This window comes from Protopterus annectens, chromosome 7.part0 (genome assembly GCF_019279795.1).
Source record: "Protopterus annectens isolate FY-2018-M chromosome 7.part0, PAN1.0, whole genome shotgun sequence".
Taxonomy (NCBI): Eukaryota; Metazoa; Chordata; order Ceratodontiformes; family Protopteridae; genus Protopterus; species Protopterus annectens.
In genome coordinates this window covers 856415432-856439485 of record NC_056739.1, presented here as the reverse complement: position 1 = coordinate 856439485, position 24054 = coordinate 856415432, and the positions used below count along the sequence as shown (strand labels likewise).

Below are 24054 nucleotides of genomic sequence, written 5' to 3'. Positions count from 1 at the left end.
TTTACAAGTATTCCTATTTCTTTTTATTTGTATTTACAAAATCATGACTCCTTCCTCCCCAGCCATCTTTCATGGCTATACATGTAAAGTTGTACTAGGACACCATCTCGATATGGCTTTGTGAAGATAATGTAGTTTACAGAAAGATAATAAAGTGGTGCACAATCATATTCCCTAGCATGTAGGTGTCCAGAACAGTATAGAATATCCCAAACAGGGCCTTGATTGTCTATGCAGAGATACAAAGACTTCCAGAATTCTATTAATGAAGCATATTTCTATATTCCAGTACTCTGCAATCCTTATTTGTCAAGCTCCAGTGTCAGGAACCTGAAAATAATTCTGATGAAGTCAATGTAAATCAAAGAATACTAATTCACATGGTTTTACAACACTTTACATAGTGGGCAAGCCACTACCCCTCCCCAAGAAAGGGAGCTTTATCTCCTGCATATCTGCACTTCAATTCATTTCCAAGGTCACTTCACTTTGGAGCATTGTCAAAGACCGACTGCAAAGACCTCACTCAAAGAGGGTATGTATCAGTTCTGTGTAAATTCTTCACCATTTTTTGCACAACTCTGGCCCTGCTGTTTGTCACCCATCAGATCTTCTATTGGTCAATTTGTTCCAATTACTGTGCAAAAGCTGATAGGCATGGGTCACCACCCAGGCAACCATTAGAGGTGAGTCAAGCATTCTTCTTCCCATTCCTATTCTCTCACACACCAGACAAGGTGCCTGGGAGAAATGGGCAATGGGCTGTTGTAAAAAAAAATAAAAAAATAACCCTCACGTCCACAAAGGATGTTACCTTCAAGCAGCCCTTTCCTTCCCCACCACAGCACAAGTGGTAGTCATTCTAATCTCCACTAGTGAAATAACACCACTCTGTTTTTCTCAAGGGTGTGAGCAACCCCCACGCTGTCCACTAGGAGAGAGAGAGAGACCAGCAGACTATGTCAACTCATTCTTTCACTTCTCCCCCCTCACTGCCTGGCTCCCCCAGTGTTGGGGCCACAAAATGAACTCCAGTGATCTGAGATGCAGTCAGAGCTCCATCACTGTGTACAACATGGCTAGAATGCAAATATTTGATCACTTGGATGTTGTCTAACATCCAGATATCTCCTTGTGCTCTGTTGATCCATAATACTGAATGCTTACGTTTAGGTGGTCTCATTACTTTCAAGTTCCCAAACTGTCAAGTCAGATTTTTTTTTTGTTCCCACCACAGCAGTCTACCACTTGTTATGCACCACAGCCTTCCCTCAGTCCTCTGCTCCATTATCTCCATCACCTCTCCAACCTGACTGCTTGAACCAGGATTCAGTGAAGAGGAAATCATTAGTGTAAGCAGTTAGGGGTAGCTCAAAAAACAGATTATATCTTGGTATGAAGCTATTCTGAGAGCTGCAGAGGACTTTTTATGAATATCCTACACATTGTGCCACCCAGTTCTAAACGTTACATATGCTCACACCTCTTGACAAACATGACTGAACTGTACCAGTTACTGCTAACCCTTGATAATAAACCCTGCTCCTCCTCTCCCAGGACAAGTGGGCCTAGCAAAAAAATATTGTTCTTCCCTATCTCCAGCTGACTCCTCAGGAAACAGACTTATCAACTGAACCAAAGTCATCTAGGTCACGATCAGGGGTCTATCCCTCTGTGCCACACAGCCAGTTACATTTATGAATGTTTTTCCAGCATTTCAAAGTATCATTTTCTTAGCTGTTTCTTGCTCATAAGGAAAAAGAGTGTAGATAAATGTTGCGATATATACTGAAGTCTGTGCAAGTAATTTTGGAGAAGAAGGTGATTTTATGAAGGACAAGTTGACCTAATTCCTGCCACAATAGTAGAATTCATTCTTCTTCAAAGAAATCACAAACATTCTGATACAGCTTAGGCTCCTCAAAGAAAGAGCTATAACCCTTTGTTAGAACAAAACGCTAATATTTTTGGCAAATAAAATACATACTTGCTTTCATAAATCTGCACATACTACCAGTATCAAAAGACCTTTGATACTAAAACAGCTTTCATATTTTACATTTTTTTTGTAATTCACACCATTTATCAGATATATTTAATTAACTGAATTTTCAATATTACATTTTGGAGAAAAGCTCTCAAGAAGCAAGTGTTTTTCTGACTTAGAAGCAAATGTGTTAAATTAGCCTCTTGCTCTTCAGCACTAAATAAGTTAAACGAGTTGGTGGACTGGTCCACTGATACTTTTCAGACATGGCCAGAACCACAGGGGATGAGCATAATGTAAGTATACAAAGTATGTATGAAATATACATCAAAGTAATTATACAATTATATCTACATTCTTATTCGCATCATGTAACAAAGCATAAACTAATACAAAGCAGTCAGAAAACACATGCTTGATGAACAATTTAATTTATTTACATTTGTTTACTGGGGTAGAGCACTGTTCAAATTCAACAATTTCAGGCTCAGCCTGGGTTACGTACATGGCATCAGTAACACAAGATTAAAAATACAGCTAAATTATACAGAACGCTAACATAATATAACATATGTAAAAAATATGCACATATTTACATGATTTAAAAATAAGTGGGATCAGGAGTAAACAACACATAACACAGTGGATATGGGTAAGGTGAATGCGCTCCAGCCAAAGGAACAGACATAATATATACAAGTATGGAGAGAAATTTTATCAGTGAAGAGATCAGCAATTACAGACTACGAAGAGCTGCAACAGATGAGTGATTAATAGGACAACTGCGTATTAGGTATATGGAAGGGAATGGATAGGTCAACGTGGGGAGGGCAGTAGGTATGACTTTATATGTCGGAGAGGTTAGGAGATTTAAAAGCTAAGGTTTTCTGGAATTAATGTAATAGTGGGAGTTATGTGACATGGCCTCTGTTCTGACATGCACTTAAACAGATAATTTGGGCATTGTCTGAACTGAGTTCATAACTGTTGGCAGTTTTTGATTTCTGTAAGATCATGTGACGACTGCCACAGTTTGGGGCAAGGACATAGAAGGTGCAGTAAATGAGGTTAAGTGGATGAAGGTACAAGAGTAGAGACATTTTTGGATTCACTTGAAGAGCTTGAGCATACTTTTGTGAAGGACCCTCTCAAGGAGGCATGTTCTGTTCTGCAACAGGAAGGAGCCAGGGTGGAATATCCAACCATACAATAAAGATCCTTTCACAGGACTGTCATGGGTTTAGCTGAAGGAAAAGCAACCCCACACACTAAGACTAGTAACCACTGACCATACCTCCACAACCTGGTGACTAGGTTAAACAATAGCAGGTCTGTAATGAAATGATGATTCTGCAGGCAATTGCACTTCAGTGTCATTTGCACCCTTAAAGATGAGCAATGAAAACAGTGATGGTATGGCCACGGTAAGGCCTAAGAGAAGCAAACATATTAAAACATCTAACCGCCTCCATATTCTTACCTAGACAAGGTTGGGTCTTTTGTGGCTCTGAAGGGCATACAACTCTGCAACAATGACAGAAATCAACAAGCCAAGCCAGTAAAAAGAGAGCACAATCAAACCCAGGACCTTGTATTTGTTAGGTAAAGACCTTAACCATTAAGACAACCTTGACCACTGAAGAAACGGCTTCTACCAAAATAAGATTAATTTCAGGGCCTGATGCTACACAAGACAACATAGGGAAGAAGGATACTAGACCATCCCTTGACTGACAATCCTTTATGTAGGGAGGACACAAGTTGTTCTCTCTTCTGTTAGGCATATGCTACAATGGCAAGCATTCTGTTAAAGCTTCTAGTTGCAGTGAAACAAAACAGCAACACTTCATACTGAAAAAAAATGAAGCCCACAGAAGGAAACCAAAAGACCTTCATGTGAGAAATTCAGCTAGTGAAATAACAAGTCGCCCAACATACCCTAAGACATCAACTAGAAGTCTTGTGGCAACAGATAATAGACTCCCCCTTGCACAGCTACTGTTTAAATTCTGACATAGTACATGTAACTCAGTGTAAGCTATGGTGTTCAACATAAACTGGAAGTTCCAACACTCTTCAGAATGAGGAAAAAAAGAAAAAAAGACTCTCTCTTCAAAAAAGGAATGGACTCCATAGCATCCTTTGTGAACAGTAGAAGTCTATTTCAAGAGCAGTGTAGAAATGCTATACTACTTTGTTGAAATCCATTCTGGTATGGGACCTACAAGGTCAAATGTAGAACCACCTGTGGTCAAGTCCAGAAGCCACTGCCTGTTAACACTTCTCCAAGATGAGGCAGACTTAGAAATCTAGCCTCTCACATGCAGCTCTGTAAGGAAATCAGGACTGCTGAAGAGGCATCTGTGGATTCCATCTCCTAGCAGACTTCAGTAGTAAAACAAAGACATCTGATGCTACTGCTGTCCTTCTCATCCCATGAGGGAGAGGATGCTTCATCTTGGGGAATTGGGTAACTCTAGAAGAAAAGGAGGAATCTGGGCTCACCAGTAAGGATGGAAGTGGAAGGGGGGGGGGGGGTACAGGCAGAGTCTAATCAATTCTGGGAAAAACGAGTCAGACACACCTGGCAGACCAATGCCATAGCAAGCAGCATATGAGCCAGAAAGGTGAACCTGGCACCCTTCCTATGAGCAGAGAAAGCAGAATTTTAGATGCTTCCAAGATCATAAATGACAATCCTTTGGGTTCCATGGGACAGTGAAGCAAGCAAGCACCATCATTTTGCCTTTTCTGAAAATGAGTGGAAAAACTTCAAGGCTAATCCTAGCAGCACTTCATAAGCTTTAGCATCAGTCCAAAAGAGTTCATCTACACAGATGTTACAAGGAACAAAGATTTTACTATCCTGTCAATTTCAGAAAAAAAGACGTCAGAATCATCAGCATTCCCAATCATGGAATGAGGGAGGGAAGAAGTGATGGTGTGAGAGAGAAAGAAAGAAAGTCTTCTACTTCTAACATTCGTAAGATTCATCCTGCAATCAGCTGACAAGAGTGGTGATGGGTCAATGGGAAAGCATGTTGTGCTGGTGTTGGGAGACAGGCCTCCAATGTCCAAATACTGTGCATAATAGAGACTGCAAAAATGTTTAGAGGCCTACGTGAGACTTTTGATAAAAATCAATATCTGCACCCTCAAGCTACTTTGCTGGCAGAAACTCTAAGGTTTAACCCACAAGCAGGGACTGTCACAAATGTACTTCAGATGCTCAAGGGCCAGGTGATTGGTGCTAGAGCAGTGGGACTCGGCACTAATGGTAGCTTCATGAGAGCACTTTTGATGTGAACTTACTTCTTTGCTAGCAGAGGGAGAGTTAGCATTAAGCAAACAAGAAATTATCATGACATGGACAGACTACTGGAGAAAAGCTTATTTAATGACTGGTCTCCAAAGTCCTTGTATTTTACTTTTATTTATTTTACATTTGTTTACTAGGGGAATAAAGTAATCGTCAACCATTTGCAAGTACAGTCCAGGTAAACAAATTCACAAAAACGCAATAACAAAGTCACTTTTATACTATACTGTTACAGGCATTAAAAAACGAACCTATCACTTCTATCAGAAACTGTATAAAGAAAATGTAACTTAAAATGTAAATGTGCTGAAACTTTGCTCCCCAGCCCTGCACTGAAAAAGGGCAATTCTTAGTCAGATTTTCCTGGTCAACAAAGACAGACAAACAAAATTCAGGGCATCTAAAATGGGTTATAACTTAAAACTGCAATGCACAGATAGTTGTGCCTTGTGAAGCAAATGAAAAGTCACTTTGCAAGAGACACATACTCCCACCCACACCTATAAAATCTATGGTATATATGGCCCCTTCTCACACAAATATTTTCATTTGGATGGGGACATAGTGGTCTTTTCTCCTGCTGGGAGCATGGTGTAAAGTATTCTTAAATTTTGATGACAACAAGGAAACTGGGGACAAAGAAGGTACACTCAGCCTAGCTCTCCTGGCATGCAGATAGCAGGTAAAATGATTTATGCAAAACCATCATACAAGAACCTTTTATTTTAATTTTTCTGGTCTTTTACAGCTACCTTGAAAAGAATCGACCTCACTGGAAATTTGATAGACACAATTGAGGAGGGGGCATTTTCAAAGCTGCTACTCCTAGAGGAACTCACACTGGCAGAAAACAGGCTAACCAAACTTCCAGCTCTGCCTCCAAAATTAATTCTGTTCAATGCAAACCACAATCAGCTAAAAAGCAAAGTGATAAAAGCAAATTTTTTCAAGGTAAGTAAACCTCAGCATGGCTTGATGAATATATAATTACACTGTGTAATCAATACTTGTTATTAACTGCACTTTTATCTGGGTCAGGCGGCAGCTAAAGTGTTTCCATCTGGGATATGTATGTTGTAGTGCATGCAGTACTATGATCACATTTTGAAACAGAGTAAAGGATTACCTGGTTAGGCACCCTTCTGATATCAAAAAGGTGCTTAAGCTTTTGTTAAGAAGCTCTCACCACTGTTAAGTTCTACACTTGTGCTGCAGCACTAAATGTGGTCAGTGGCCAACACGGAAGAGATGGCAAGGAGCTGTTAAACTCTCATTCCATTCTTCTTTTCTCCCTCTCCTTCATTGTTCCAAGACGGAAAAGTGAAGTTTATAACCGCTTCCTACTGCTCTTCTGAGGTGACTGCTCTCAGTGTGGTAGTTGTATGTTATGTACAAAACTGTTTTTTTTCTTTAATTACTGTAGTATAAGGGAGCAGATAAAGTTCCATGCACTACAAAGAATTATGATTGGGGTCTCTCTGATGATAACACAGTCTATGTTCTCGACGTGAGATATCTAGGCTTACCAAATGAGATTCGTTCTTGAAGTGAAATTCTTGAACACAAAGTGGTTGCAGTCAGGGCCTGATCATAACTGTCTTACATTTAACAAACATCAAATAATTCAATAGTTATTACAGTGCTTGAAGGTCTGTCCCAAAACACTTTACAAAACATACGAAAATTAAAAAAAACAGAAACCAATCTTGGGATTTCCAGTATGGAGTCCTGCTAAGCAGACACAAACTTTCCTTCAGGCTGGAGCTAAGAATGAAAAAGAAAGAAATTAAAAAAAAAAGAAAACAACTAAATTAACAGTAAAAAAAAAAAAGACAATACTTGATACACAAATTCTAAGAGGAATGGAGACAAGAGAACACGCAGAGGTCAAAACAAAAAGCAAACAGTGTCAATAGCATAGAGAGAAGAACTAATCTTAGCAAATGAAGCAAGGAGGAAGAAAAGTAGAGGAAAAACAGGGCACTCTGTTGGGCCCAACATTAGAAGAGAGGGCAGACAACATGTGTGAGTATATGTGTATATATAGATGTGTGTGTGTGTGTGTGTGTGTGTATATGTACGTACATATCTATATATATATATATATATATATATCTATAGAGAGAGAGAGAGAGAAATCAGATATAGATATATATGGATCCCTATCATTTAATCAAGTTTTCAGAATCTTGAAATTCATATGGTCGAGACCATATGATGAGTTTTTGAAAACTTGAAGCTTTTAAATAGAGATCGCAGCACAGCTAAGATTAGGAAATTTACCCTTTTCATCACTGTACTGCAATCTTGGAGTTAGTACATATAATTTTCAGGGAGTGTAGGGGGCACAGCCCCCCCAGATGGGGGTGCAGGAGGGCCTGCCCCCCTGCATAAATGTAAAATAAAAAAAAAAGTAGGTTTTTGTGTGTGTTTTGTTTTTGACGTTAGAGTTTTCAGAAACTCGATCATATGGTCTCTGTATGAATTTCGAGTTTCTGAAAACTTGATCATCTGACATAGATCCATATCTATCGCTCTCGCTCTCTCTCTCTCTATATATATATATATATATATATATATATATACACACACACACACACATATATATATATATATATATATATATATATATATATATATACACAGACAGATAGATATAAATTGATACATATAGACAGATATACCAAAGTGTTCAAGAGTAGTGTGTTCATTATATGAGTATATAAAAGATAATGCCAAAAAAGTGAAAGGATTGGAGAAAGCAGTGAACAGGCATGAGGAACAAATTAAAAATTGCGAGAGAGACTGAACATAAAAGGAACAATCATGGAAAGGAAGACAAAACATGAGGAACTCAAGATGAAAATTCTAGAACTGGAAGGTAATTCAAAATGGCATCCGGTTCACTGTGATCCCAAAGAAATTGGAGGGCTTGGGTTGTGAATCATATGAGGCTGAAAATCAGCAAATGGTCAGGAGTGCTGGCACAAGAAGTCCTCATAGAAAGGGCACTCAGAGTCTACCTGCTGGAAGTGCTGAAGAAAAAAATACCCAACACAGTCTCAGTCAGGACACAGGGAACCTCCAGATGCTGGACCAGTCTCAGACTGGATCAGTCAAGGGCAGGTCATGCTTACTCAACCTAGTGGATTTTTTTTGAAAAGGTCATCAAGAGAATGAATGAAGGCAAAATGGTACACACCACATACCTTGACCTGACCAAAGCTTTTGACACAATTCCCCAATCAGGTATATTAAAAAAGCTAAGTAAACTGGGAACAAACCCCTATGTCAACCACTGGATTGCCAACTGGATCACAGCTAAGATGCAGATAACCAATATAAGTTACCTCTACAAAGAGATCATTCACCAGTGGAGTCCCCCAGGGTTGTATGCTGGGACCTCTCCTGCTTGGCATTTACTATTCTAAAGTAAAAGCCAGTACCAAAGAGCTCTGCCTGACTAAGTTTGCAGATGACTGCAAGCTAGAAGCAGCCAATGAATCCTCAAATGACTTAGCCATCTTGCAGGAAGGTTTGCCCCCAAACAAGTAAACGGAGCTAAAATCATGGACTGAAAATTAAATGACAAAAAATGCATTATTGTACCCTTTGGGAAGTCATTCATCCCAGAAAAAATACCACATTGAAAATACACTCCTAAGAGTTGACCCAGTTGTTTGGGATTTGGGACTTGTGTAGACAGTGACCAAACCTTTGACCAAAATGTGTCCATATTTGTAAGAAAGTTGCTGTATATTGCACAGCTTATAAACAAAGGGATTGTGTCGAGATCTAGGGATATCATTTCTCCTCCTTTACTCAGCCCTCATTAGGCCAAATTATTTTATATAATGCCCCCTTTAGCAAGTATCTATCCAGACACATGCAACAACTGGAACGCCTACTGCGATACCTTACTAAAGGATACAATGCCTAAACAACATGTCCTACATGGAATGACTCAAAGCCCTATCACTATACTCAGTATCATACAAACTGCTATAAGGTGACCTGTGTCTGGTATAGAGAGTATCCTCCAACTCAATACTGATGGATTCGCTACATATCAGCAACTCAAATGGCATCAGAAATACTTGGTCTAGTGATCTAAACCTCTTATGCAACATCGACATAATGGTTTGGAGGGACAGGTATATTTTGCAGAGATTACTGCTGCTATGGCCAGTCACATGCTATAATGAAAGAAAAACATTGAAAAATAACAGATTTTCCTTTTCTCAGTTTCAATCAAAACTGCAGTCATATGCCTTGTAAATAGTATAACTAACTGCCTTTAAAAGCAATTATTTCCAACTTTAAGTTTCCTGTTAAACATATGCCATTATTACGGTACCCACAATCCAACTGTAGTATAAATGAAGCCACGAACATTAACAATAGCTGCATACAACTATACATATTTAGCATCTGCTTAAGAGGTCAGTTCAATGTCAGCCTAAAAAAATAAAATAAACTTTCAAAACATACTGCATATGACTCCTTCACCATCAATAATTAAGAACAGCATTCAGGATCAGACCAATTTCAAATACTCTCTTTGAAGTCAGCAGTGAAGAAACCTTCCCCTTTACTGATACTGCAGAAAGCTGAATCAACTGACACAACGCTTTAACTGCCAGAAATGTTCATTCACATTGGTGGATACACTGTATAAAATAAAGTGGCTCTAGACTCTTCTTGTTCTGTGAGCTTTCCTTTGTCAGGGCTTCTTGTTTTCTGCTGCCCCTTCATCTTGGCTGCAAACAGAAGATTCCTCTGAACCCTTCCAAGCCTGGAGCTCTGCCAGCATAGTTACAGGCTCTTAACGTCTTGGCTCCATTAAGAAAAGTGCACTTTAAAGAATAATGGATAAATGAGCCAAAATGTATTTTCTTTAGCCCTGCTTATCTAAATAATCACAACAAATCATCCTCTCTTTCTACTGCTATCAAGGTTGTAATGCTATTTACAAAACACCATGAACTTATTACTCCCGAGCATCTTTCTCTGGCTTCCACAGCTGAGATAGCATACACTTTTACAAGGCATATATGAGGAACTACACTATTAACTGCCTGGGTTTCTTAAAACCCGTAAGCAACTTGGGTACAAAACTCTGTGGGCTTTATCTGTGCATAGTTCTGTTGCTAGCACCCGTGACCATTCTGACAACAGCAGTCTAACAAATGCAGCTGCATTCCTAACACCTCTCTTTCAGGCATCCCCACCAGCCAAAGGATTTTCCATCATGTCTTAACTACCAGGCATGTTATTTTTGCTCTGAGCTTCTTTCTTGGTTATCCACAATGTTTGTACTATTTTTCTTCATTTCCTTTTGAAGTTCCAGAAAGGTTTCAAAATGCTTCTCATAAACCCTTTCAAAATCATTAGTAAATTCCTTAGACTTGTTTGAATAACCGCCATCGTCAATCATGTAACATTTTTCCAAGATTGACAGCACAGAACAGTGATCTCCACCAGTCTGCATTAATTCAATTTCTCATCATTTCACTGTCATTCTCTACTGTTACAAACATGGAAGATATTTTTACACTTCTACATTGGGATCTACTGATTACTTTCTTCCCAGATTTATCCTTCTTTTTTACCTTGGAATGGACTGCCACTTAGGAAGCTCCGCACCACAACAAATATTCTTTAGATCCAATATGGTACAATGTCTAAAAGTCACAGTCATTTTCTATGAGATTTCCTCAAAGATTGTACTCCTAAAGACAAAATGGCATTACTTCAATTCCCCTAGCTTTGTATTGGTCAAATTTTCCAATATTTTGACCTAAAAATTCAACACATTAATTTTTTCAAATTATCTAAAGAATTCAATACCATATTTCAATCAATACTAAAGATGCTTTTGCAGAATTTCTACAGACAAGTTTACATTTGATCAACATATTCAGTTTTACAACTTTTGGACATAATATAAGACTTAGTTAAATTCAACTACTATACAATCTGCAGGAAACCATTTAACAATGACAATTTCATGTTAGAACAGATGTACAACTAAGATGTACAAATGGTGAGTCCTAATTTAAAATACTTATTTGCTTTACTTATTATGTTCTTTACTCTTACATCAGTTTTGAACATATTGTTATTAGAAATCCCATTCTAGGTTTAAAGTGTTGTCATTTTTCTTTCTAGTTATTTTACTAAGTAAAGTAATGTCTTTCGGCTTTTCCCAGTTAGGGGTCGCCACAGCGGAACTTTGGTCCGCTAATGATGGACAGTGGATTTTTAGGGTGCCGAGTTGCCAGCCCGATGGCCAACCTTCAAAGAAGGCACACCCATTCACACATGCATGTCTTTAATGTCAGTCGACCATGGACATGCAGACTCCACACAGAAGGCGCTCCATCCGAGAATCGAACGGGAGAACCTCTTGCTGTGAGGCGACAACGCCATAATATTTTATTTATTTTGTTAAGTTTGTAACTGAAAGGCAAGCCCTGTAAGAAATTATGTTGGGCCCTGTTCCTTTTTTAGGACTCTGTGCAGTAGTATAATTTAACTAAAATGAAGGGAACCATTCTGAAGTGTTTGTAAATACATCTAAGTGTACATGCAGACTTGCGTGCGTGTGTGTGTCATTGAAACACATTTACCCTCTGTCTTGTGGCCTTGGTCATGGTTGAAAAGGCTTCAAGGATCAACCATTACCAAATGTTAAATTAAAACAAAAGCAAATCATGAGTAGTAAACCTGAAAGTGATAAAACACTTCAAGATTAACAAATTATGCCATTTTAAAGGCAGTCAGTAAAACGGTCAACCATCTCATTTAAATGTTTGCATTACAGAACTTTAAAATCAAAATTTTTTCCAAACAATATTTAAGAATACAGCAGTTGGGATATGAATCCAATCCGCAACCGTACCATCATTACATCTCCAACAATTGGTTTTCCCAGTTTTATATATTAAATCTATTGTGTGTGGAGTTAAAAAAGCTCTGTGAAGAAACTTCCAGGAATAAATTCTCCAGTGAAGGGAAGATGTCTTTCCACAAGACTTTAAAATTAACTTTTTTGTCATTACTAGAGAAATCTGACCCATTAACTTTTAAGGGATAACTCCAAAAGGATGAGTCTAATGATGCAAATTCCACTCAAGATCTTGTACATTATTGATAAATAAGATTTATGTCTATATGTATTACTATTAATATTGAAGAGAAATTCTAAGATTTTAGGAATATGTTTCTGTTGATAATCCATGGAGATTTATATGACAACATAATGTAAAATGGTCACATCGTTTTGAAGTGAATTTTAGAAATTTTCACAAGCATTATGGACAGACAAATGCACTATAACTGACTTACTGATTTTGTTTAACGCTACGATTCCAGAATCTATCCCTACACTGCAAATGCCTCTTCTTTGGTCTATACTAGCCATAGAGCGAAAAGTAGTCACAATGAACTGGAAAAACAAAAACTGCTTTATCTTTTACTGAATTTATCCTTTTAGCTAAAGATGTTTGTAAGAAAGAACTGTTAACTTTAGAATTCAGAACCTCTAATCTCATACATCAGAAAAGATATTTGCAAAAGTTAAATGATTTGTTAGAAAAATATTAATGGTTTGGTTATTGTTATATTTTTTTCTTTGTGGATTTTTGTATATAGTTTGTTAATTAAAGTTTGTATGGTTTTGCTTTAAAATTTAATAAAAATGTTTACAAAAAAAGACTGCAGCAGTTGGCAATATGAATTGCAGTCAGCAGAGCAGTCTTCTATACTCTACAACACTGCATTTTCCTTCTTTCAGTGGGGTAGTAAAGTAGTGCCCATTATACAGAAAATATGCTACCAGTCATCGATTAAATTACCAACATTTTCACTGAAAGAGTGGAATTTTACAAACTTTCTAGAGGAATAAGTTTAAGCACATACCTGTGCTGTCACTATGACAGATTATTTGCTGGTGATATACTTAACACTGTGACTCAGATTAGCCAAGTGGCTGATGATTCAGTGTCATTACATTCTAAATGCTTGTATCAATTTTCACTTGGCTTTTTGATTTATTTATTTATTTTACATTTGTTGACCGGGATAGTCCGACTGGATATATATTCATTTTCAGTGAAGGCCTGGGGAGAAAGCTCCACATACCAAAAAAAGAGACAGTACATACATCTGTGAGTGATAAACTCAGGCAGACATGTTTAGAAAAATATAGACAAAGAATACAGGCAGATATCAATATACACAATGTGCAGACTTGCATCTGATTGGCAAAGATGAATCAGAAAATGTGAACATGGAATACAATCAGATTTCATAATTCACAATGCTTAGACATTCAAATGCTATGAGGCATAGATACTTGGCTAAACAGCAGGTTGGGTAGCAAGACATGCATTAGTGAAGTTGTTAGTCAGGTTTAGAACAAGAGCACAGCCAATGAGATGTGAGGTATTTTTTTAGTTCTCTTTTAAATAGGGGTAGTGAGGTTTCCTTGGTGATGGTAGTAGGAAGTAGATTCCAGATTTTACCAGTTGAGTTGGCAAATATAGCATCGCCTGCAGAGTTATTGGATTTTTGGGTCAGTATCATTAGTTTATCAGCTTAGCATACTGGCCTGGGGGCACTATGAGGGGTGAGAATATTTTTTGAGGGCAAGGGTGTTCTCAGGTTGATGGAGTATTTTATGCGCTACTATAAGCTGGTTGAACTGTAGAAGGGTAGGGTACTCTAGCGATCCCAGTGCTTTGAGGTTCTGGCAATGGTGGGTCCTAAAAGCCATGTCAGTACCGAATCTGGCTATATGATTGTAGCATCCTGATAATTTGTTGAGATCGGTTTTGGATAGATTGGTGAGTACAGGGGAGGCATACATAAGGGTAGAGAGGAGGTGTGATCTTGCAATAGCTACCCTAGCTAGGGGGGGGGGGGGTGAGGAAAGGTTTGGCTCTGTACAGGGAGAAAAGTTTTTTTGTTGACGGACTTAATAGTGTGAATGACATGTTTATCAAATTTAAGGTTGTCTATTACTACGCCTCAAAGCTTTGTATGGTCATCAGGGGAGATAATGGTGTCACTGCTAGATCTGATATTGAAGGAAGGAGGAGAAATTCTATGGTTAGGGGAGAAAAGTAGTAGCTTGGTTTTGTTAGGATTTAGAAGCAGGCGGCGATTAGCTAGCCATGTTTCTACCGTGCTGAAAGTGGTCTGGGTGAGGGTTAGAAGTTGTGTAGGAGAGGAGACAGAGCATATTAGCGTTCAGTCATCTGCATAGGGGATGCAGGTGGCTCCTGGGATAGTGGTGTGCAGATCATTGATAAAGATAGAGAAAAGAAGGGGACCTAGTATGGACCCTTGTGAGACACCTAGGGTTAAAGGAAGTAGGGATAACAGCTTGCGCTGCCATAAGACAGCCTGCTGTCTACCGTTTAGGTAGGAGTGAAACCACTGTATTGCGTGTTGGTCTAAACTGATGGTTTGTAGGGTATTGAGCAGTTGCTGATGGCTGACCATATCAAAAGGTTTTGAGAGATTTAGGAAGGGTTCTGAAGATAGTTTGCTGTTGTTACGATGAAGATTGATGACATTAGAGAAAGATAGAAGAACCGTGGTGGTAATGTGGAATGGCCTAAAGCCGTGCTGAGAGTTGGCGAGCTTTCCATTTTGAATAAGAAAGTGCATGATTTGTGCATGCATCTTTCCATGATTTTAGCTAGTGGTGAAAGAATGGCTACAGGTCTAAAGTTAGATAATTCTGTGGAACCTTCCTCCTTTATGGAGAGCTATAACGTGTGACATTTTCCATATTGCTAGGATGGATCCTTCTGAGATGGATCTGTTGATCAGAATAGAAATGGGAAGTGCTATGGCATCAGTTGCATTTTGAAGGTATTCAGCTGGGAGGTGGTCGGCAGCTAGTGTAGTAGGTTTTAGCTTTTTGAGTAAGGTCCGGATCAGGGTGGTAGGTACAGTTTGAAAGGTAAAGGTGGGTTGGGTGCTGGGTGGATTAGGGCTAGATGTGCCAGAGCTGGTGTTTGTGTCCGATGGTGTGAGATGGGTAGCTAGAGACTGGATAGTTTCAGTAAAGAAGGAGTTGAAGCCGTTTGCAGTTTCTATAGGGGATTTATAAAGGGCAGCTGATGGGGTAGGAGTGGCAGAACGGCCTGGGTGGAGAAGACTGTTAATACCAGCCCAGAACTTTTGAGGTTTTAGCTGATATTTTTGTTGTAGGAGGGTGTAGTGATTTTTTTTGTCTAAAATGACAGATGTTTTGGTCTGGTTCCTTAGCTGCCAGTATTTTACTTTGTCTATAATAGGGGCTTTGGTAACATGCCACCTGGCCCAGGCATTGTTTCTTAGTTTAATTTTGTTTTTTATTTCTACACGGATGACTTGGATAGGAGCATGGTGGTTAAGGATAGCCAGAAATCTGGTATTGAAGTACTCAACTGCTTCTTGTAATGGGAGTCGTTTTAAGACATTCGAATTACATGTTTTGAGTTCATTTTGGAAGTTGTCAAGGTTAAAGTTCCTGAAGTTTCTTATAGTTTTGTAGGTGGGCTGGTTGGGAATGTTGGCTTTGAGCCTAATAATATAGGTAAGGCAGTGATCACTTAGATCATCAGGTAATGTACCTGACTTGTACTTTTGGGGGTGGCTGTTAATAAGTATCCAATCAAGGATACTATCTTTGACTCTATTTTTGCTAAATCTGGTGGGGGTGGCAATGATCTGAGTAAACCTGTGGAAGTTTAAATGGGTGAAGGGAGTTTCAAAGGAACATGTGTTCCAATCAATGTTAAAGTTCCCCAAGACAATGGTTCCCTGGGAATAATTAGAAGCTAGCCAATGTAAGATATTTTCTAGAGTATCATCATTTTTGCCGGGTGGAATATAAATGCAGACAATGTATCTGCATTTATTTTTGTTTATTATTAGTTTGGTGATGAGAATATCTGCATTGCCAAACTGGGGTGGCTGTTGGGTTTCAATTGCTATTGTCAGGGTAGACTTGTATAGTACAGCTACCCCACCACCTTTCCTGGAGATCCGGTCCAGTCTATGGATGTTGTACTGTGGGGGGGGGGGTTATTTCGTTATCTTTGGTTATTGGTTTTAGCCAGGTTTCTGTGAGGCAGAAGATATCAGGGGAGTGAACAGCTAAGAGACCATGTAGGCTATGGATCTTGTTGTTTAGGCTTCTGATGTTGAGATGACAGACCAGAAATGAGTTTGGAAGTCTATCAATCTGGGTAGTACACGTTGGGTTCTTAGATGGTGTACTTGGGTCTACTGTTGTGGATGGGCCAGGGTTGGGGTGGATGTCTCCATCCTTCATAAGATTAATTTTTAAGTTGCTTATGAGTCTTAAAAATTTGTTTATGATTTTTTTGTAGCTTTTGGTTTTTAAGCTTATGTAGCAGTATTTAGTTGGGTGATGGTAATGGGGGGGGCGAGGAATTAGGAGAGGGGGTGGTTATGTGGTGGATAAACTTATTAAATGCTGGGTTGGTGTCTGTTTGAGAGTTTGGGTATTGGATTTCAAGATGCTGTACATATTCTTAGGAGCTTAGGTGATAAGGAATGAATAGCAGGGGTACTAAGGGTAGCAACATTAGTGTTTTAGCTGTAGTCATAGTAAATTACTAGGGTAGGGTCTGTATTCAGTGTATGTGGTGGATAAAAGATTAGAGAGAATAGGTTCGTAGGTTGGTACTAGGCTATCAGCCCTAGGGCCTATACAAGCCTAGCCATAACAATTCCCTGGCTATTTCTTCCCACACTATTTACTTCCCTGGACCCCTGTCTAGTTGGGCGACTGACGTGATCCCCGGGGTGAATTTCTGGGTGGTTGTGTTAATATGGGCAGTGGGGTGGATAGAGGGTGTATTATTGTGCTAGGAGTTTGCTGGGTTCTAGGAGCACGTGTAGTTGGTTAGCTAATTAAGGGGGCGTGCCAGTGGTACTATAAACGTAGTACTACCAGGGGCGGGTGGGATATGGGGGCAGGGTGGGGCACAGAGCGAGAGAAGCGGGGCTACACCAGTAAAGTAGATGCCTAGAGACTGCATTTGCAGGTACGAGTTACAAGCACGCTTTTTATTTTCTTTTTATATGTCCAATACTCCTAAGCCCTACTGTTAAATGAGTTACAAGCACTTTTTTTGTTTCTTTTTCTATGCCCAATACTCTGTTCCTAGGCCCTACTGTTAAAAACTAGAACTAGTAAAAAGGTAGAACTAAGATCACATGCTTTTTAAACTTTACTTTGGACTTTCAGTATGTATTAAAATGAGGCTTATATGTTTTCTTTACATTTTATGCAGCACTTTTTCTAGATTTTATCATCACTGTTTTATAATACTGTTATATTACTTATTCATGAACTTATTTACTAATACTTGATTTTCTCTTTCTTTGTTTCAGAAATTGACTAATCTGGTAAGCCTGTATCTAGGAGATAATGCCCTGGAAATGGTGCCTCCAAATCTTCCAGAGACTCTGCGTACAATTCACCTTCAGGTCTCAAAGATTTTTTTTGTATAAATACTTCATAATATTACTGGAATTCAAACTTATTTAAGATTAGCTAAGGACCTAAAAGCACACAAAGTAAAGGCTGTCATCCTGTAAACATAACGTAAAAAAAGGCATTCAGTTCAAACATATATTGCAGCAGTTCTTCTAGAGAAACTGAAGTCAGTCAGTAGAAATGGAAGGTATTAACGGTAATATTACTGAAGGTTAACATTCTTCATTGACCAATAAATAATACCAGCTTCTGTAGTCTGATTGTGCTAAGGTATCAGACTGCATTACTAGCAACTTAGGTTCAATTAGAAGATCCAAGCTTTGGAGAAAGTCATGTAGGTGTATATGGGGGTGCCAACAGAGCCATCATTCCTTCCTTTGTAGGTGGGTGAAGATATCTGCCATAAAAGAGTCATTCCCTGGTAGAAAAAAAAGAGGCTGCCTACTGACAACAAAAATGAAGTGGATATGATTTACTGATGCATTTACTGCACATCAGTAAGTCAAAGGGTATCAGAAACACTAGGTCTATGGTCTAAGCCTCTTCATCGACATCAGCAGAAAGGTTTAGAAGGACAGGTATATTTCACAGAGGATACTGCTGCTGTGGGCAGATTTCCCATCCACATAAAACAATGTTCATCCCTGTTCATTTTCAAGTGCACCTTAGATCTATAGATGGGAAACAGAAAATGTACCCTAGGACTGCCTCCTGTACTACAAATGAACAGATGTAGCTCCTAAATGATTTATCCCATGCATGAGTCCCCTTAAATTATCTAGAGTATGATCCCAATTATTCTCATTAGGGGTAATAAATAATTATTGACCATGGAATGGATAAGGGCAATATCTAACTAAACAAGATAGGTTATTTCTAGCACAAAAAGTAAAACTGGCAAGGCTTAAAATTGCCAGGAAGGGCAACTAGCCTAATAATTACCTAAGAACCTATGATGGCTATGACAGCAGGACAGGGTAAAAACAATGACTCTGGGGAAAGCCTATGCTAACCCTCTCCACCTGCTGGGCTCTTGGACTTCTGGTATCAAGAATATATGGTATTATTGTGTAATACGCCAAAACAACATTTTAGACTGTACTGGTGGCATACAAAGATAAAGCCCTGAATAAAGGGAAACAGACTGAGTTTGATAAGTGTGACCACAAATGGAAAAATCTTTCACCGACTGTGAAAAAGAAGAAAACAATTAAGGAAACAAGATATCTTTCTTTATTCTCCAGCGCCTCGGTGTTACCACCTTTCAAGAGTATAAACACTTGCATATAAAAAAGCAAACATATATATAGATCAAACAATTAATAAATTCTTCTTAATTATATAATTATTCAATTAAACACCATTAAAAGCTTAAAGCAAACATTTCCAATTAAATTCACTATTAAGACCTAAGGTACCATAGTTTTATATTTCAAAATAAAAATACTTTCTTTATACAATAATTTTCATCACCATATAAACACTTAACACTTTCTAAAACAGTTCTTTTTAATAAAGAAACATCACCTTCATGACATGCATTAAAATGTGTTGCAATAGCCTTATTTTCTCTTTTATGTCTTATGTCCCTAATATGTTCTGTTAATCTGATGTGAAATTCTCTTTTTGTTTCACCAATATAATACAGTCCGCATGGACAACTAAGTGCAATTATAACCCCCTTAACTCCTGCATGTAAAAACTTCTCTTGGGACAAATTTAATCCCATTGATATTATCAAACGTCCTAACAATGTTTTGCAAATACTGCACCTGTTACAACACCTAGTACCAAAATTATCTAAAGTTCTCGGCACATTGGCCTAAGGCATCAAAAATCTCCCGTGTACTACCATATCCTTTAGGTTCCTACCTCTTTTATAAGAAAAAAGGGGTTTCCTTGGAAGAATATTTACTAAAGATCTATCATCTGTTAAAAATTTCCAATAGTACTCTATAATATCCCTAATTTCTTCGCTCTTTACATTAAAAGTGGAAACAAAATAAATATTATTTCTTTCCTTGTCCCTCACTTCAGATGTACATTTGGAATAAAAATTATGTCTTTTACTCAGGAAGTTATTCCTTACTAAACCCTTAGTAAACCGTAGTTCTGTAGTCGATGTAAAAGCTTATATACTTCCATCAAACATAAGGATGGTTTGGAAGCGATAACATTTTTTCTGAAGGATAGCCCTTTCACCCAATTTGTTCTGGATATGATTGATTTTTGTTTAAAAAATAATTATTTTTATTTTAATGAGATATTATATAGGCAAAAACAAGGGACGGCAATGGGGGCTGCTTTTGCCCCCATGTATGCAAATCTTTTTATGTCCTATTTTGAAAAAAGATTTTTATTTAATTTAGAGTTTATGAAACAGAATGTACAGTTTTATTTTCGTCACATAGACGATTTAATTTTTATTTGTGACGGTGGAATAGAATTGGTTGATAAATTTATGTTGGATTTACATAAAAATCCCTTTGGTCTGTCCTTTGATGGTTTACAGAAAGGTAACAAGGTGATTTTTCTGGACCTTATTTTAGAAGGTACGGAACAAGGGAATATTTTTTCCAACATACATAGGAAGTTTTTGGACGGCAACCAATATCTTCATGCCTCTAGTTTCCATCCTAACCATGTTATGGAAGCGCTACCTTATGGGGAATTGGCATGAGTTTCAAAATTATGTAATGTTCTTAGTAACTTGGAGAAGGAATGGGAAATAACATGTAATATGTTTTTACAGAGGGAGTATGATCCAAATACGTTGACACAGGCACTTAATAGGGTGAGGAAAGAAAAGGGTTTAGTAAGGAATAACTTCCTGAGTAAAAGACATAATTTTTATTCCAAATGTACATCTGAAGTGAGGGACAAGGAAAGAAATATTTATTTTGTTTCCACTTTTAATGTAAAGAGCGAAGAAATTAGGGATATTATAGAGTACTATTGGAAATTTTTAACAGATGATAGATCTTTAGTAAATATTCTTCCAAGGAAACCCCTTTTTTCTTATAAAAGGGGTAGGAACCCTAAAGGATATGGTAGTACACGGGAGATTTTTGATGCCTCAGGCCAATGTGCCGAGAACTTTAGATAATTTTGGTACTAGGTGTTGTAACAGGTGCAGTATTTGCAAAACATTGTTAGGACGTTTGATAATATCAATGGGATTAAATTTGTCCCAAGAGAAGTTTTTACATGCAGGAGTAAGGGGGTTATATATGCACTTAGTTGTCCATGCGGACTGTATTATATTGGTGAAACAAAAAGAGAATTTCGCATCAGATTAACAGAATATATTAGGGACATAAGACATAAAAGAGAAAATAAAACTATTGCAACACATTTTAATTCCTGTCATGAAGGTGATGTTTCTTTATTAAAAGGAACTGTTTTAGAAAGTGTTAAGTGTTTATATGGTGATGAAAACGTTTTGAAATATAAATTATTGTATAAAGAAAGTATTTTTATTTTGAAATATAAAACTATGGTACCTGTAGGTCTTAATAGTGAATTTAATTGGAAATGTTTGCTTTAAGCTTTTAATGGTGTTTAATTGAATAATTATATGATTAAGAAGAATTTATTAATTGTTTGATCTATATATACGTTTGCTTTTTTATATGCAAGTGTTTATACTCTTGAAAGGTGGTAACACTGAGGCACTGGAGAATAAAGAAAGATATCTTGTTCCCTTGATTGTTTTCTTTTTTTTCACAGTCGGTGAAAGATTCTTCCATTTGTGGTCAGAGTTGTGTTGTATTTGGGCGAGTCGTGTGGAGGAGTTTGTGGTTTTTATTTTGAGTTTGACAAGTGGCTTGGGCTCTTGACAATGCAGGTGGCAAAGATGGGTATGGCAATGCTGGGGCTACAGTATGGTGGTTCTTGCCACACTTGCATTGCAGCTCTACTGATTGGGATCCCCTAGAGAATGGAATCTTGTGAGGCAGTGGTGGGTCAGGTCAGGAGGCTGTGAGTATAGCTGCCCGTGACAGTGATGGCAGCTGTTGTAAATTCATGTAAAATGCATGCAAACACAGAGTGTAGGTGACCTTCACAGTGACATGAGTACTCACATCATCACCAGGGGTGGGGGTTAAGGTCATAAATTAAAAAAATCTCTCACTGCTTAGACGCTGGAGAGATCACAAAGCATCCTCAAGGCTGCCTAGATGATGGCCCCTTAGAGGCTTGTTGGTTGGCAGGAATGAAGGCAAACATAATTAAACAAGTTTCTATTTACTAGATTGTATTTTCTCATAAAATATGTTAAAACAGACGCAGACTGTAAACCTCTTTTGGTGAGTTAAGTATTCTATATGTACCAGGTCTTTTGGAAGTATTGTAGACAGCACCAAGCAGACCATGCACCTCTGAGGTAAGCTCACTTGAAACAAAGCCTGGTAACATATTTTGACTCATCACAGACCCCTGCTCTTGTCTCTCCGTGCACAATGTTACTGAATACCAGGCAGTGAAAGTCAAAAGTTATTGGGGGGGAGATTGATGGTTGTCGGGGACCAAAAAGCAAGAAGTTTTTCTAAGCTACATTATATGTTCTCATTTTATATTACTTTTTTCTTCCATGGGCTTGCAATCATCTGCACATGCTCTGAATTGTTAGAATCCTTTGCCCAGTAAATTCTCCAGGCTTGTTAGTTTGTTTCACAAAACCACATACAACTCTACTTCCTTGAAATGCTCAACAACAATCATCATCATCATCGCTGGCCTATCCTTAGAAACGGTTCTTGCTCATGTACCACCCCCCATTATAATTCTTTCTGAAAGTGCATTATTTATTAAGCATTTGTTAAACTAGTTAAGTATTCTAAAGTTTGCAGATAATTTCCAGCATTATGTCAGGCCATAAGGACCACAGTAAAAATTACAGGCAGGGATTTGTTAGAATATCCACTAATGCTTTGGCAGGTGTAAGAGTCAGAATGCCTGATGAAAACCCACTTGGATGCATGAAGAACATACAAAGTCTAAGCAATTTACTCAGCTTTCTATAATGTACGTCCCCACAAAAAAAAAAAGCTTTCCAGCCTTGTCCATTATCTACCTTTACATTTCAGCGTGTTCTTCCCATTTATATGTAATTCTAAAATTACAGTAACCTTGCAATACATTTGAGTCAAAAAAGAAGTTATGTACTCACCATAACATTCCATCTGTATTGTTCATTTTCATTCCTCTGCAGTCTTTGGGTTTGATCACAAAAGCTCTTGAGCAACTGCCTTACCCACAACGCACCTCCCTCAATTACCTCAGATCTTGTTTGCTAGGAAAAAATGATGAGAGAAAGGAATATGCAGAAATATGTATATGAGACTATACTGGAGCTGCAAAGCTAAGACGTGGCCACTTTAGAAGGAACACTAGCCCCTCCAGGAGACCTAGGTTAGAGGGTTGGTGGGAGGGGTGTTGAAGAATAAAAATGGACAACACACATGGAATGTTATGGTGAGTACATAACTTCTTTATCTGATGATGTCAATTTTCATTCTATCCTCAACCTTTGGGACAGATTCCCCAACTACCTGAAATCCTGGGGGGATTCGAGGAAGAATATTCCTGAGCACCTCTGAACCAAATGATGCCCTTCATCTTGAGATTAGATCCAACTTGTGATGAGTCACAAAAGTGTGGGGAGAAGCCCAAGTTGCTGCTGCACAAATGTCATTTATGGAAGCTCTGTAATGAAAAACTGAAGATGTAGCCATGGCTCTGGTTGAATGAGCACATAACGATTTTGGTAAGGTCATGCCTAATTTATTATAAATAAAAAAAATGCAGTCAGTCAACCATTTGGACAAGACTATTTTGGTAACAGGCTTTCCTAGATTAATGTGAGATAAAGAAACAAATAACTGGTCTGATTTTCTGAAACTCTCAGTTCTGTGTAGGTAAAAATGAAGTTGTCTGTGGACACCTATTAAGTAGAGAATGCATTCACCTCTACTGGCAAATTTAGGGAAGAAAACTGGCCAGTCAACATATTGATTAATATTTGTTTCAGAGACTACCTTTGAAAGAAAGGAAGGACTGGTTCATAGCTTGACACTGTCCTTGTGAAAAATCAAGTGAGGCGATTTGGAAGACAGGGCCTGAATCTCCGAAATTCTCCTGGCAGAAGTAATGACAACTAAATAAATGGTTTTCCAAGAAATATATTTAAGATCACATTTTGCTGCAGGTTCAAAA

At 38.1% G+C, this 24054-nt stretch overlaps 1 protein-coding gene across 1 annotated transcript in view; it reads left to right on the top strand.

The window, feature by feature from the left end:
- Window positions 1-24054, top strand: part of OGN (osteoglycin) — a 259419-nt gene that overhangs the window by 199672 nt on the left and 35693 nt on the right. Inside the window, exons 4-5 of the mRNA XM_044077407.1 lie at window positions 6055-6257; window positions 17730-17825. Of these exons, the coding sequence (XP_043933342.1) occupies window positions 6055-6257; window positions 17730-17825 (299 nt within the window). The remainder of the gene's footprint in view (window positions 1-6054; window positions 6258-17729; window positions 17826-24054) is intronic.